A 16,533-nucleotide genomic window follows, 5' to 3' on the forward strand; every position below is an offset into this window, starting at 1 on the left:
TCCAAGAACGACTGGTTACCCCTATTCCTTCAACAGCCCACGACACTTTGCTGAGCATTGTAGCAAAACAGTAAAAGTTGATCATCTGGATGCAGGATAGTATTGATAACACCGTACATAGTTAACGAGCTTTCATAAATCTAATGTCTGAAGAATCTTAGCAGTAGGTTCTAACAATGGTTAGTCAATTCAATAGTGGTTATTTAGATACCCCCTGTTAAATTCAACTAGGAAGCGAACGGCCTAATTTGCTCATTTAGAACATCCATCGAGTACAACTATATGGATGGCCAGAAAGTATTTTTCCTTCAAACCCTTTCATGAAATAACATAGTAGACGGCATATAATTTCAAATCTACATGTATTTGGATCTTGGAAATTCAACATACATTGTCTCACTGCTTGTATGTCGATTCTGTCTGAAGAATAGGCACGGCTGTACAGGTTTATCTCTATTCAAGGATGTAGGTAACCTCAAATGAATTATAATGACAATTTATTTGTTAAAAATATCTGTTATTCATTGGAAAGTTGCTCATTGACGTTCTTGTACAGTCCGAGGTTTAGAAAGTACTTTAATCACAATGTATTTTCCATTTACACGAGAATAATTGCAAGATAGCCGCTTTAATACGACGGAAGTTACATGATATATGATAAATTTTCAGGACATTACGCAGCCAAGTTCATGTATGTTAATATCGTTAATGTTTTATTCATAACGGAAGTCGACACGAAGGTTAGATTTTCTTCCAGAACACTCATCTATTTTATCCTTCATTATAACTTCAAGACCATTATCTATCTGGTTTCAAATGAGTTAAAACGACCTGTGAATGTATTGGCTTACTTCTAAGTATCATTGCTGTCCACAGATAGTTTTTTAATTATCATAGTGCTTCCTTCATAATCTTCAAACATGATCTGTCTCAATCATAATCAGACTCTGTTACTTAGTGGTGTTGATCTTAGCAACCTACACTGTAATTCCAATTATTGTAAAATCTAATATTTCTAATGACTTTTAAGGGATATACCGAGACGGTATTTTGTGTCAAATTCTTTTCAATATCCTCGGAAAATTTCCATTACCCAACACTTCACAGTTAATGCCACCAGACGACTGTGTTAGTCAATTCTTCATACATTTGGTTCTTTATACATTTGGTGCGAAACATCAATAGAGCTTATAACGTTTTAATATTTAGTTCAATTCCTATTTACTCTCCGACTACAATGTTTTCAGAATCAAGATATTTTGTGACAAATGGTCTGCATTTGAAAATTTTTATTTGAATGTTTTCGTAATGACAAAAACAAAAAATCTTATCTGTGGTGGGGGTGGAAGTAGTTAATGAAAACAAAAGTAAATGATGTTGAATTGGCCAACTTAATTGCAGAATGCCATCTGGTGTTCCAGCTAAAGAGAAAGCCCTCGCGGGTTAGCACAGATTTGGACGTTTAAATCAAATTGGTTGTAGTCTGTGCGAATTTTCAACTTTTACTTTTACTTTTACTTTACACAATACCATGTTGGCATATAAAAACACAAGAGAGTGTATTTTGCATAATTTATTTTCCTTTTAAACAAATCTCCAAAATGGAATTAAATTAATAATGATATAATTACATTAAATAATTTATAGAATAAAATAAAAATAAATTATGGAACGAGACATTTCAATCAAATATACAATACGACTTAAACATGCATTATTTGGCCACGAAGAAGTTATCTTAATAATTTAGCGAAATAATATCCGGAAGTTATACACATCAGTTGTATAGGTTTTGCTTTTTGAATCCGAGGAGTATATTTCCATCAAACATAATATCATCGTTGACTTAAAATGACAGTGTGCGCCAATTTACATATTTTGAAATATTTAGCCTGTAACAAAATGAAGAGTTGTTATTAAAGGTATAAGTGAAAATTTTTGGAAAAACCTGAAAGCTTTATATTACTTTATATTATAAAGTTCAACCCAAACTGTCTTGAAAATATTATCATAAACCCATAAAATCCTGACCATTGGAGGATACAATCGCCATTCCTGTTTTCATGAAACTGGCACACACTCCCTCTTTAAAGCAAAGTAATCGTCGCAAAGTTGAATGCCCAGCATCAATGTTATATGCATGAACAATCTACCTACTCCCCTAAAAGCAAAACATCTCACACCTTCCACCCATTAACGGTTCAAGTTGGTTTTAACGTTAAAGTCCATGCCAAATAATCGTTAATACGATGGCAACGTTTTGGTTTCATTAACAAAATAAAACATAAGATCCTATGTCCTCCTGTCATATTTATGTCGAACAATAACAAAAAATATTGTTTTCACAAAAAATAAGATGGTATTTATCCCACAAGGGATTCACAACAAAAATTGAGGAGATCCATATAAGGCAAACAACAAATGCTGTCAAGCTACGTCCGCCTGGCTGCGTTCAACTCGTCTCTGACTTGATTTGTTGTCAAAAATCAGGAAGGAAAATCACCAAACCTCCTTCAAATATTTACAATGGCAATTCTTCATCTTCGTCTCGTCCAGTCTGAAAAACATAATAAAAAACAAATAAAGATTGGTAAATTAGTATAGTAAGACCAAGTTCTGTGTTCTAGTAGCGATTGGGGGAGGGGGGGGGATGCACTACACTGTCAAACATATCAAAAAGGATACCTAGCTCAAAACCCATAATTTATTACCACTAAAAGATATGATAGGGTACTATTGAAACTGTTTGTATGAAATAATAAACTAAATACAAACTGTATTGAAATGCAGTAGCACATCCATTATAGGTTCATGCTATATACAATCTATATATATACATTGTAAAAATACAAACTGTCGTTATTTGAAAACGGCGATTAATCATAAAACAATTGAAATACTATCCATTAACCATAAACACTAAATTAGAATCTATCATAGACACATTCATCATACATACACTCCAGTAACATTTAATACTAATTTAGGAACAACTATAATACTACCTCAATTCATTATTAATTCAAACTACAGTGATACAAACTGTAAAGTAACCCATAACTAAGACCTTTTTATACAGTTAATTAAGAAACTGGGTATTTGTGAAAGTAGTTATTTGGAACTGGTAACTACAGATACAAACTACACAGTCAGAAACTTCTATTCATTATAGTACAATTTATTTGGACATTTTAAGTACATATACAAACTATATATGGTTGGAAAGTTTAAGTCATGATAAATTCAAACTATGTAGTTATTTGAAACTGTTTTCTACCGATACAAACTATATCAAAACTATCTATCATTATAAATTCAAACTATGTAGGTATTTGGAGATCTTACTCAGTGTAGATACAAGTTGTGTAGTTATTTGGAGATCGTATTCAGAGTATCTACGGATATAAAATTATTGACTTTGAAACTCTCTATCATTATAAATTCAAACTATGAAGTTTTTGGAGACTGTATTCAGTGTAGATACAAACTATGTAGCTTCCAATCATTATAAATACAAACTTATATACATGGAAACCCTTTTCTTGATGCATGTAGATGAAAGTATATAGTTACTTGAGATTAATTCTATATATACACTCTACGTGTATATTTGTTCTGAAACTGTCACCACAGATACAAACTCTGAACTAACGAACTAATGTATTCCATTAGATGGCGTGAGAATGTTTAAGGAGAATGCCTTGCTGCTCGAGATGTACTTAAGTGTATCTCTAAAATGAAGACACATATTCCAAGCGTTGATAATTTTAACAGCACAACTCTGAATGCTAGGCAAATCTAATTATCTATGTATATATATATATATATAGCCAGAGGTACAATTAGACTTAGTTTTTAATCTACTTAAGACTATTAGCTATCACAAATCTGATTTAAATGTATACAAAAATACATTCTATATGTTCAGATGAATATTGTAATTGAAAATGATATGTCGAAGGATGAGCAATATCACATCAAACTATCAGTTTTATTCAGGCAAAAAAGAAAAAGAAAAACAATATTTAGACTACTGCAGTTGCCAAAATAACAGAAATATTTCTAAAGAATTGTTACAAATAAATATTTACATTAATTATTTGGATAACATCAGAAATATGTTTTGTTTTTCCTGAGAAACATAATATAATGACCATTTATACATAACAGTTTAGTACGCTAGCCAAACCTTTCAACCATTAATCGTAAAAATTAGCACATGGGATCTATCGTCCCATCCGAAAGACTAGAAGCTTTTGCCTCTACCACTTGTATAACAAATACAAAGGAAAATACGAGGGAACGATTTCGACCCAAATGTTACAGGCGTTTGACACACAGAGCCAGAAATGGTAAGAAAATATGAATAATGTTATAGACTTAGATATACCACTAGTTCAAAAATCATTTGAAAAAAATCACAACTAGAAGCATCTTAGATTTTATTTTTATCCATTATATACCATTAATTTTTTAAAATATTGAATGTTAGTAGATATAAAGTGAAAGAATACTTGTAACTTGTCAAGTTTCTAATCTAGTCTTTTGTAAGTTAATTGTAAAGCTTAATGGAATACCTGCTGGTATATATAATAAGCCTATTATTCTTATTCTAACTTCCATTAAGCCTGATAAACAGCCAATACACAGTGTAACAATTATATAGATAACCAATATTTTCACGTTTTTCCTTTCGTGATTAACTATTTATAACCTTGTACAAATTATTACAATAATACAATGATATAGATTTAAACATCATCCTACTTACAAGCGTAAATTTGAAGACGAAAAATCTTCAATCGGTTTCTTTTTGAGAAGGAACTTTATTATTTACACCAGTACATAAAAATGAGAGACCTACATAAATGATCAGAGATTTAAACATTTCTTTTCATGACAACCACATACTATTACTTGTTGATGCCATGTGATATTTACTATATAATATATCTTTTGATCATAAAACATTCCACTTCGGAAAATTACCGCAACCATAGTCATGCACTTCTTTTGATCTTTTTGGGATGATAATGAACAATATTACCAATAACGAGGAAAATAACTCATACTTAATATTTTTGGATGGGTGATTACAAACACTCACACCAAGTTTCCTTCAAGAATTGTGGCTTCTAGAGTGTTTACGAGCTTCAAATCGAAAGTATTTTAAAGAACAAGGGCAATAACTCATTTTAAATATTTTAAAGAAATCAGAAAAATAGAGAACAATGAAATAAATTCTAATGATTTAAACATGATAGACAAGTTGTAGACTTCTAACAACAGATTTACAACTATTGTTGGACTGGTTTTTTCTATATACTTAGACAAAAAAAAAATTCTGAAAAAAATAAGACTTAAAAGCATAAATTTTACTTATACTTAACTATACTAACTATACGAAACTAACGCTATAAGCTGTCAGTCAACATGTCACGTGATTGAGAAATTCTTTATGAAAAAGTATCCATTAAATAGAAAAGTTTTGTCAATGCTGATTGAATCCAAAGGTTGGATGGGTTCTTAAATTTGATATCTCTACAAAACTATGTTATATTTAATTTCTAAATGAGAAACAGAAAATTTGTCTGGCTGTATAGGCCTACCTTCATCTTGGTTGGTTGGTAGATGACAAGTTAACGTTCGCTTTCAGCGGATGCTGATAACACAAACTGATAAGGTAAGGCTTTTATAGCACCAACCCACATTTCACACATCCCACAATTATTTACAACCCTCTTGAGAGAGAGTTTCCTTGACAAGTTTTCTTTAATATCGTATTATCATTATCACACAACGTTAGCCTAATTGATCCAGTTGTTTATTCCCGGAGAAAAATTGTACATTAACAAAAATAAGATATGAATAGGACTATCACAATAGCTTTATATCTGGTATTTTAACTCGAATATAACAGGAAATATGAATAAATGAGGATCAAAATCATCCAGTAAAGGGATTTAACAGATTATTTTCTTTGTTTGGCAGGAGAGATTTTGTGTCTTGTATTAGTTAAATCATTAACAAGACCTGTCCTAGTAAATCTGTGACTTTATCAATTAACTGGAAATAAACACGAGACTACAAGGTATAACATCTCACATTCGTGAAAATTGATATAAATTTAGTGACAACAGTTTTGAAGCAAGTTGGAAAGAAAAGGAGATCCAGCTGAGTGTCTGAATTTTTACGAAACAAAATTGGAAGCAAAATGCTTTTTAACAAAGCATTATTTTTTCGTTTGAATGGTTTAGGTGCTTTAAACAAAGCATTATTCTTTCATTTGAATGTTTTAGGTGCTTTAAACAAAGCATTATTCTATCATTTGAATGTTTTAGGTGCTTTAAACAAAGCATTATTCTATCATTTGAATGGTTTAAGATTGCTTTTACCGTTTTGATTTTTTCGTTTAATCGCTTTCCTGTCGCTAATGATGGTTTTGTAGCATCATATTAATTATTAAAACGTTATTTTGGTATTGTTGTATTGTTATGTACGAAACATATCAAATAAAATATCATGATTGAATAAAACCATTTCTTCAAAACTAGACCAACCCGTTCAGGAAATTATACTATTATAATGAGTAAACTTGAATTCAATATGCGTCATAACAGTTTCCCGTGTCTCGCTTCTAATAGTGAAAATAAAAGGTAGTTAATTTGAAATCAGAAACCAACTGTGATAGGTCTTCTTATTTTGAAAATATCAATTTCCTTTTCAATTAACCAACAACTGGAATAGAGGATACTCCTTTTGAATGAGATCTTTTGTAGGTTTTTCTTATAATTAAATTCATACAAATTATTACTGGAATTATTGTAGGGCGTTTTTGATGATAAAACAACCCATATACTTTCTTCTCATTGTTTAGAGTTTCATGTCTCATTATAGACTAATGATAAGAGAAATAGGATCCTTAATTGTTTGTTGGATGAAAAGGATGCACGAAGAACTAAGACACTTTATTTCATAATTATGAAACAATGTAGGGGCAAGTTTACAAACGCAGCTCAACATAGACTTTAAACCTATCAAATATAAGTATACTGTATGCCGTACGCAATTTATTGCTGTTCTGATGATTAAACTCCTTTGAAGTTTATTCTAATCATATTGAATTTCACTCCGATAAAAGGAAAAAACCGAGAACTAGCAGGAGAGATTTAGGATAATGAATTCATTAAAACATGTAATAGTTTTCAGATCATAAGTCCCATCCTCTGTTTCTCGTACATTTAATGATGGACATGCAAAGTCACGTGAATTACTGGAGAAAACATCACAGGCATATGAAAATCATTCGCTGATTATAATATAGCAGTGCGTTTTGATATGTTCCAGGAAGTTTTTCATGTACCCAAGTTAAAATGCAGGATTTAGATGGTAGATTCTTTGAAATACAGAGAAACCATACCATGTAATTATGTAAGCTTTTTCCATATCAATTATTTTATCAACAAGACCTTTGACCAAATCCACAACGTCAACAGAACCAGAGATGATATTCTACATGATATCCACCAAACATATGATGATACACAAATTTTCATCAACATAATCCTTAAAATCCATAACAATACCTTCAAGTGATATAAAGTTTACTTACTGGGTAGAGGAACGTCTCCTTTCGATCAATGCCATAAGGATTTTCAGCTTGACATGTCCATTCTCCCATGTGTTCCATCCAAGATATATCTTTAATAATCAAGTCGCCGTTGTCAGCTACCTATAAAAGTTATTGAGAATGGGTCAATGTTGAATCAAGTTCTCAAGAATTACGTTATTAATCTGATTGCTATTTACTGCCAAAGATTTTTCTGGATTAAATCTAGTGGACAATGATCAAAGTTGTGCAACCTATATAGTATATTCCATCTAGAACCTACTTTGTACTCTTCATCTTCATCTGTGATCATTTTACCATGATTATTAAACCAGGTTATTTTAGGTGCTGGTGTACCTTCAGCTCTACAGTAAAGTTGTACTGTGGCATCTTCAAATTCAATTCTATTTTTAGTCCATAGATATATACGAGCTGCTTCTCCTGAAAGACAAGTGATTAACTAGTTAAGCTACCGCGCTCATTTTGAAGGCTGAATACACAATATTGAAAAGAAACCCACATTTTTCTTTGGTGTTATGTAAGAGAATGTTGAATAAGATTGATTTGATTATAAATACACTAAAGAAGGGTCCTTTTCTAGAAATACTTGTTGGTAGTTTTCTTGAAATAGGTCAAATTTGGCAGATTCAAGGCAATCTCGTGGTAGTTTTGTCTGTAAGAGAGGGAGATCTTACTAAGCAATTTCATGACATGTTTGTTTTGTTTACACTAATAGCAATGATTTTTAATTATGCCTTCCACAAACTCTATACCAATTGTCTTAGATGGTGATTAGAACATATTCTCACAAAAGCATAAAGTAAAGATTTATGTTAAAACAGTATGCAAATGGAAGTTAGTATGCATGTGATATTAAAAGGTTTTCAATAGTATGTATGTGGTATCAAAAGAAACTCATCTAAACATAACATAATGTTAACTGAATCTGAAAGTATTAATCTTTATAGTATTACTCTATAAAGTTGATAGGCGATAATTTAAGGGATGTGCTCGCCATTCGTTTGACCAATAGTACTATAGTCTCAGAAATAGAATTTCTTTTAGCTTAGATGATCAGTTATAGTGTTCACAACGTCGAAATTTGAAGCTTCAAACCATTGTCTGCCCAGAATTATCCGCGATTGAATGTTAAAATGACGATTCGTCATTTTTTAGACTCTAAGAAATAGAAAATGAAATTCCGAGTTTGAAGTTTTTCTGAAGACTATTTACATATATTCAAGGCGAAAATGGCGAATCTTTTCCCGTTAAATGTATAATATTTCAAATATTGATCATTATTGACGTCACAGATTCATCTTTTTAAACGAATGAGTAGTTCTCTGTAGCATGGGGATATGCTGCATGTATCACTACACAATACAGATATTAATTTCACGTAATTCTTTTTATCATCTCTTATATTTATAGTCCAAATTTCATTACCAAGTATCATACTTTTAATTTCGCTTTATGTTAAAACAAATTTAAGATTCGTTTGTTTATGGATGTACTTGAATTAAACTCGCTATGAAGTAGGAGTTAAAGGGTGGTTTTGTGATTTATTTCAGAAATGATTTGTCTTAATTGTTGCATCTTCTGACTGATGATTTGCTACTTTTAGTAGTTTGTAACAAACGTTTTTCCTTAGAAAGAAATTAATTTAGATTAAACTTCAGCCATTAAAGAAAACAAGATAGTTTTTGTTAATTTGTAAAGGACAATTTAATTGTACAACAGAAATAGTAAATTTAAAAAAAAATGCTTTCTAACATTTAATGGTGGTACTAAAAGTTCTGAATACAAACATAGCAGAATATTGCAAGGCTCCAACGTTAGTATTATAGCAAGGTTCTAAAACTTAAAGGTACGGTTCATAATATAATATGACACGGTTCAGCATAATATAATATGATCCTGGTTCAGCATTTAATTTAATATGATCCTGGTTCAACATTTAATATAATATGATTCTTGTTAAGCATTATATGATATAATCCCGGTTCAGCATATAATTTTATCCTGATTCAGCATTTAATATAATATGATCCTGGTTCAGCATTTAATATAATATGATCCTGGTTCAGCATTTAATATAATATATTCTGGTTCAGCATTATATAATATAATCCCGGTTCAGCATAATATAATTTATCCTGGTTCAGCATTTAATATAATATTATCCTGGTTCAGCATTTAATATAATATTATCCTGGTTCAGCATTTAATATAATACGATCCTGATTCAGATCCTGGTTCAGCATTGAATATAATATGATTCTGATTCAGCATTGAATATAATATGATCCAGGTTCAGCATTTAATATACTATGATCCTGTTTCAGATCCTGGTACAGAATTTAATTTAATATGATCCTTCTTCAGCATTTAACATATTAATATGATCCCGATTCATCATTTAATATAATATGATCCTGGTTTAGCATTTAATATAATATGATTCAGGTTCATCATTTAATATAATATGATTCTGGTTCATCATTTAATATAATATGATCCTAGCTCAGCGTTTAATATGATATGATCCTGGCTCGGCGTTTAATATAATATGATCATGGTTCAGATCCGGGTTCATCATTTAATATAATATGATTCTGGTTCAGTATTTAATATAATATGATCATGGTTCAGCAATTGTGTAATCAAATATCAAAAATTTAAAAAAGATATATATATCAACATCCTATTAATGTCAACAAATTGTATCTTGCATGCAATATAAATCATGTTAATCTGTAGTGTTATTTCTAATTTCCTATTGAGATATTTTTGGTTTTGGGCAATATGGATATATATTGCTTTCTATTAGTTGATCAGCATGATATACATTACCTAATTAGGAATTGTCTATTTTTAGGTTATGTTTTGGTTATAATTTCTAATACCTATTGCATCCTAGTGAGTTTGTTAATACAGAATAGACGTAAGTCTTTCAACATCTTTCAGACAATATGTCACACACGGTGAAACAGGTCAAATATATCTCTTACCGAGGAAGGTGAAAAAGGTACATTCTCGCTTTTGCTTTTGTCACCATTTCATTTTACTTCAAATAATTAATTATATTATCTTTTAATCTTATAAAACAATGTGTTCACATTTTTATATTTCTTACCTCATCCATGTTACACTAAATGTATATATGTTATGTTTTATGTTATTTTCTGTATTTTTATTCTATATGTAATCTTGTATATAATCTTAAGTTTAGTGGAACCTATTGAAAATTAGACTTTTGTCTAAATGGGTTGCCAAAATAAAGTTATTATCATTATTATTATTATTATTATAATGTTTGTATATGAGCATTTTCTAGTCGGCACGTATTCGGGTTAATTAAGTGCCAACCTGAAAAAACTTCTTACGAGACTACTATCAAAAAGGAATTCTGCAAACGTAATCTTCAAATTCATTGATGATTGAATCATTTTGCATATCACATATAAGAATAGATTTGTCCCTTGACAACCTTAAAGAGATTATGAAAAGCTTTCTAAAAAACATTACGTGTATTGGGGACACTGATAGCATCAATTTGCAGCATTCCAATTTTCAATAAGATGTATGTATAGCTCCCACAATTCGACTAAAACTAAAAATCGAAATGCAGGAACCACAGACGTCTGATTGAAAATTGATGCTATCATTGTACCCGATACACATAAACAAATTTAGAAAATCTCTTTACAATCCCTTTAAAGAATAACATGTAATATATTTTAAGTTCAGACTATTTTCAAATCTTTGACTAAATAATAAATAAGCTTTTAATGGGAAAACACTTACCCTCTAAAGATTTTTTTACCAGACAATTTTCTATACTGTTATATTTTTGTCTGTCTAAAAAAAAACAAAGTTATTAAGTAAAGTGGTTATAAGCAGAGCCTAACCAGAGAACTCTTATGCACTTTGGCCTTTAAAATACAGATAATACCTCTTTTGAGGACTGCAAAACGTATTTCACTGGTAAGACAACATGAAGTAAATAACAGTACAACTTCCTCTGATTAACATGGATTGCCGTGGACACCAAACCTGTCATACGTAAACTTGCAACATCACTCTTGATCTATTTGCTTTAACGCTCTAGTGGCAAACACAAGTAAACGTTACACTTTCAAGACGAAAAGAGAGTATGTCCACTGTAAACAGCTGTGCAGTTAACCTTACTTAGTGATTCAATAATCAGTTTAACACTTTACTTACCTAAGACTACTTTTGTTGATCGTTCAATACGGGATTTTGGTGTTTCAGCTATACATGAATATTCGCCTTCTGTTTCAGGCGTAAGGCAATCAAGAAAAAGGTTGGATACTGTCGTAGAAAGTCGTAATAAAGGTTTCCCTTCTTGACTTATTCTATCTTCATACAAAGCTTCGTCATCTTCAAAACCATGATAAACACCCTGCAAAGAAGAGTTGTATAAAATATTGGTAATCAAATAATTATAAACAACCTTAAATATCAAAAGTAACATTGATAATAAAAAATGTTAAACGGCCTAAACCACTGAAATAATGATAAACTACTTGAAACATCAAAAGAATTATACACTACTTCAAAAGAGACGTCATAATTCAAATGTTGAGTCGATAATGAAACAAAGACAAACTACCCGAAACATTAAAAGTAACGTATAGGTAAATGAAAAAAAGATAAACGGTCTGAAACATTAAACGAATGATAAACGACCTGAAACATGAAAAGAATGGCAAAATACCTCATAATTCTAATGTTGAGTGGGTAATACAACAAAGATAAGCAACCTGAAACATCAAAAGTAACGTGGAAAAAATGATAAAGCGTCTAAAAACACCATAAGAATGATAAAAGACCTGAAACATCAAAAGAATGATAAAGGACGTAATAATTGAAATGTGAAGCGGATAATGAAACAAAGATAAGCAATCTGAGAAACATAGAATCTCACGTGGATAATGGAACAATAATAAAAAGACCTGAAACGTGGATAAATGCCAAGGATTATCTTAATGTATTGAGCCAAAACATCTGTAAGATTGAAATTTTCTTTGAGATTTTCTTGTGAGGACAATTTAAATGCTAAAAACATTTCGAGATAAGCAAACTATTATGCTATTATAACCATGAATCGAAATAACACACTTTGTACTATTCTTCAGACTAAGTTTATCTTAAATTTTTTAAACTATCAGTTGTAGTATCCATAATCACTATAATCGGAATGGGTTAGGAACCTCATTTCCTTCCGCCCACCTTCTGTTTTTGATTGCACAATGGATTCTTGATAAAGATAGGCAATTGAAATTGTCTGTCGTATATCACCACGACTATAACATCATTACACTGGAAGTCAAGTCGCACAATTTCTTAAGACGAAAATACATCATTATATAAATTTAAGTAAATAGATTAGGTTGAACTCACACCTGCTTCAACCATTATCATTGCCTGTCTTCCTTTCTTAATCTCTTGATATTTTACGTAAATCCCAGTTTGACATTCAAGAATTTTCTATTTTAAAATTGTGTTATTCAACATAATCTGGATTATTCAGTGATTTTCCTCGTTTATAGTATAGTTTTGTAAACTTAGCAAGGCTTGACATATAAGACGTATTTTTTTTAAAAAAAACAGGCCAGAAAAATATCTTTCTACATAATGTCTGAAACTCATTGAAAGTGTTTCTTTAATTTTTTATTATTAAAAAAAACTAAAAAAAACTTTTCTATCTGCACACGTTTGATTTTTAATTGAAAAAATAGGTTTATTCTACTAACCTGTGTTAATCTTTCACCGTCTTTTAACCAATGTATGGTGGGGGTAGGAGTTCCTCCAACATCACATTCTAGAGTTACTTTGTTATGGCGGTTTATACGTGTTACCGGATGCTTAAAATATAATCTGGAATCGTCTTGATTACTTCCTCCTGTAGAAAATAGAATATAAGACAATGTCAATTACTTTTCAAAGAAACAGTCATGGGCTGAGAATACAATATATATATATTGTTTTTAGATATATCTCTTTTCAATATGGAATATTTACAAAACTTATGTCGGAAAAAAATTTAGTTGTATCAACAAGCATAATTTAATAGAATTGCAAGAAGTTAGAACCCCTTGAATCTGAAAACTCTATTCCTGAATGGTGGCAGACGTTCTAGAATAATCAGCATTATCTAACATTACTCGTGAACTCTCCACAATAATCATTTTAGTGATGCTTAACCTTTAATAAAGATTTTTGGACTCAAGAGTTTAAGAATGTAACATAAATACAATTTACAAATCAAATAAAACTTACCAACAGAACCTGAGCTCAATCTTTTGAGTAGAGAAAATCTGTGTTTTCTACCCTGAAAAAAGACGTAATATAAATATCATATAGAACATGTTCTAATGTCTTCAAACAAAATTGCATCATTCAATTTTTTTGACACATCAAATGATTTATAGCATTATAATGTATGTTGAGAATATAATAATTTTCAGCGTTGGCGTATCTGATGACTTCTAATTTACAGGGACAATATTATGTAAAATAAACTACTTGTGTGATGACAATTTAGCATAGCGCAAAAATGCGTGATAATGACCATTGTTGATGAGAGATTTAAACAATTAGTGCAGTCTTAACACCGCCATTATGTTGTGTAATAGTCTGGTAATGTGGAATCTGGCTCCCAAATGACACAATTTGCTCGTAACTCATCATTTCAGATTTCATAAGTATTCGAACAGTTTCCATGAGGTGCTGAAAAAAATGACTTTTTTATCAACCATAAAGATCATGAAAGTAGTAATGACATGAGCATCAGTTTAACATTAGAGTCATTTGAGTCAGATATGCATATTGTTTTTTTCTATTAATCTTTAAAATATTTCTACTTTACTTCGTAGCCTACATCACATTCAATGTGAAATTGGAAGGTCTGTTTTCAAAGAGTAAACAATTCCAACGTTTTCAATTCGCGTTATCATTTCAATGTTGTACGTTCTTCAGCAAAATTTAGTTTTTTTACGTTCATGAAGATACATTGAATTAAAAATAATGATGTGTTTCGAGGACCACAGGACATAGCCAACATCATACATACAACAATACACCAATGTCATAAACTTCAGTGAAAATCTTCGGGAGAATTTAGGCGATAACGAAATCAGATATGACATACCAACAAACCCATATGAAATAAACATAGAACTGTACAGTGAAAGCTAAACCATGTTGTGCATTAGCCGAACATTTGGAATATTGTAGGATGGATTGAGCTGTATATGCCACGAAGTTCAGATAATAATATGTAAGCACAGGGAATACAGTATGATTATTTTATTACAAAGTACATCAATATCTACTTAGAGTAAACGATTGGGTGAAAGAAATTCCACATTACGCATAATAATAGACAATAAGAGTCAATCGGATTACTGATCATATTAAAAAAATTACTATAAAAAAACTTGAAGATGTTGATGACTTCCTAGTTGGAACTGAATGTATATTAACAATGTTTTATGATTTTTGTTGATAAATATATCCTCTTCTTCGAATAATTCTATCTTAGGCATGATCACAAAATACTTCACGAAAACAACAATAAGTCATGTATAACGATTGTATACTTCCTTTTAACAAAAACTTCCACGTACACGGACTTTAAGAATGACTTACACATTGATCACCCTAGATAGACATGATCTTTTACCATAAAAGGATAACTATTTTTTACATTTTAAACTAACCTCGCAAGATATACGTCTCCTGAGATATAAATATTTTATTTCATTTTGATCATTTCAACTTATTTTAGGATTTAAAAATGTTTCGCAAAGATCAATCTTCTACATGCACTTTGTCTCTTCTTAGTTTGTCTTAAACAGTTCGATAAACATTTTCTGAATACAGGAAGGATGGAACAAAATATACAATTAATTAATTAGTGTCTTTCCTGTTTTGCATGTTTATGGTGGAATTAATGCAAAAAAGATTCACAATCTTATTTATTTTTTGGTTGCTATTTTCAGTCTAGAATATTGAAAATATTATTACATTATTGTATTAAGTTTGAGCATGATGAGAAATCATGTTCTTTTCTGATGTAGCCCAAGTAATAACGATAACAGATCATCGTAATTTGAATCTGATTAAGCGGAAGTAGTCCAGTGAAATCTTTAGCGTTAAAAGGAGATACAATTTCCAAAGATTTGTCTGCGATGTTGTGAACCGTTTCCCTTGGGCAATTTAAAGCTTATTTCTACACTTTTCTTCATTTGTACTTTAAATTAGCTCATTTGCTACGTTATCTCGAAAATTATACGCCAATAAAAGACACGAGAAGTTGCCATTCAAATATCACATACGACGCAATAGACACATTTGTCCAAATTACCTTGAAGAATATTCTATTGGCAAAGTTCCCACTAGGCTAGTAGGTACAAACATATGATCACTATTAATACTAGACGTTAGATAATAATGTTTTATCTTCTACCTGCATTACATAAGCGGTGAGGTATCAATAAAAGTACCCAAAGAAATTATTCGGTTACAATCTTGAAAGCATCGCCTTCATCCACATGCGATAAATATTCAGTGAATTGCTGATGTACATATACGTTATGTTCATTTTAGAAATTTGTACCAAAAGATTCGTGATATGCAATAAATAGACGACGAAACATTTGTCTTTTACTTTCCTGTCGGTCATTGTTTTTTTTACTCAAATTCATATATGAATCAATATATTCTAATGCAACTATAAATTACCGATTTGCATCGCTGACAGAGGAAAACCAGGTTGGATCGTTTAGCGTACGAGCGTTTAAAGACCAGGGTTAGCCATTTTCGGGGGATGATTTGGGTTTGAATATATGCAATTAGTTTTCAGAACTACTAGAACTGCAGAAAAATCGCACTAT

At 30.7% G+C, this 16,533-nt stretch overlaps 1 protein-coding gene across 1 annotated transcript; it reads right to left on the reverse strand.

Moving 5' to 3' along the window:
* Positions 1–7,588: 7,588 nt before the first annotated feature.
* On the reverse strand, positions 7,589–13,491 carry LOTGIDRAFT_108898 (hypothetical protein; the record flags this gene model as incomplete). Its single annotated transcript, XM_009068181.1, has 4 exons — positions 7,589–7,728; positions 7,889–8,069; positions 11,844–11,974; positions 13,350–13,491. Coding segments are annotated over 4 exons (594 nt in total), but the record flags the coding sequence as incomplete, so codon positions are not given.
* Positions 13,492–16,533: the final 3,042 nt, after the last annotated feature.

Source organism: Lottia gigantea (genome assembly GCF_000327385.1).
Source record: "Lottia gigantea unplaced genomic scaffold LOTGIsca_9, whole genome shotgun sequence".
Classification (NCBI taxonomy): Eukaryota; Metazoa; Mollusca; class Gastropoda; family Lottiidae; genus Lottia; species Lottia gigantea.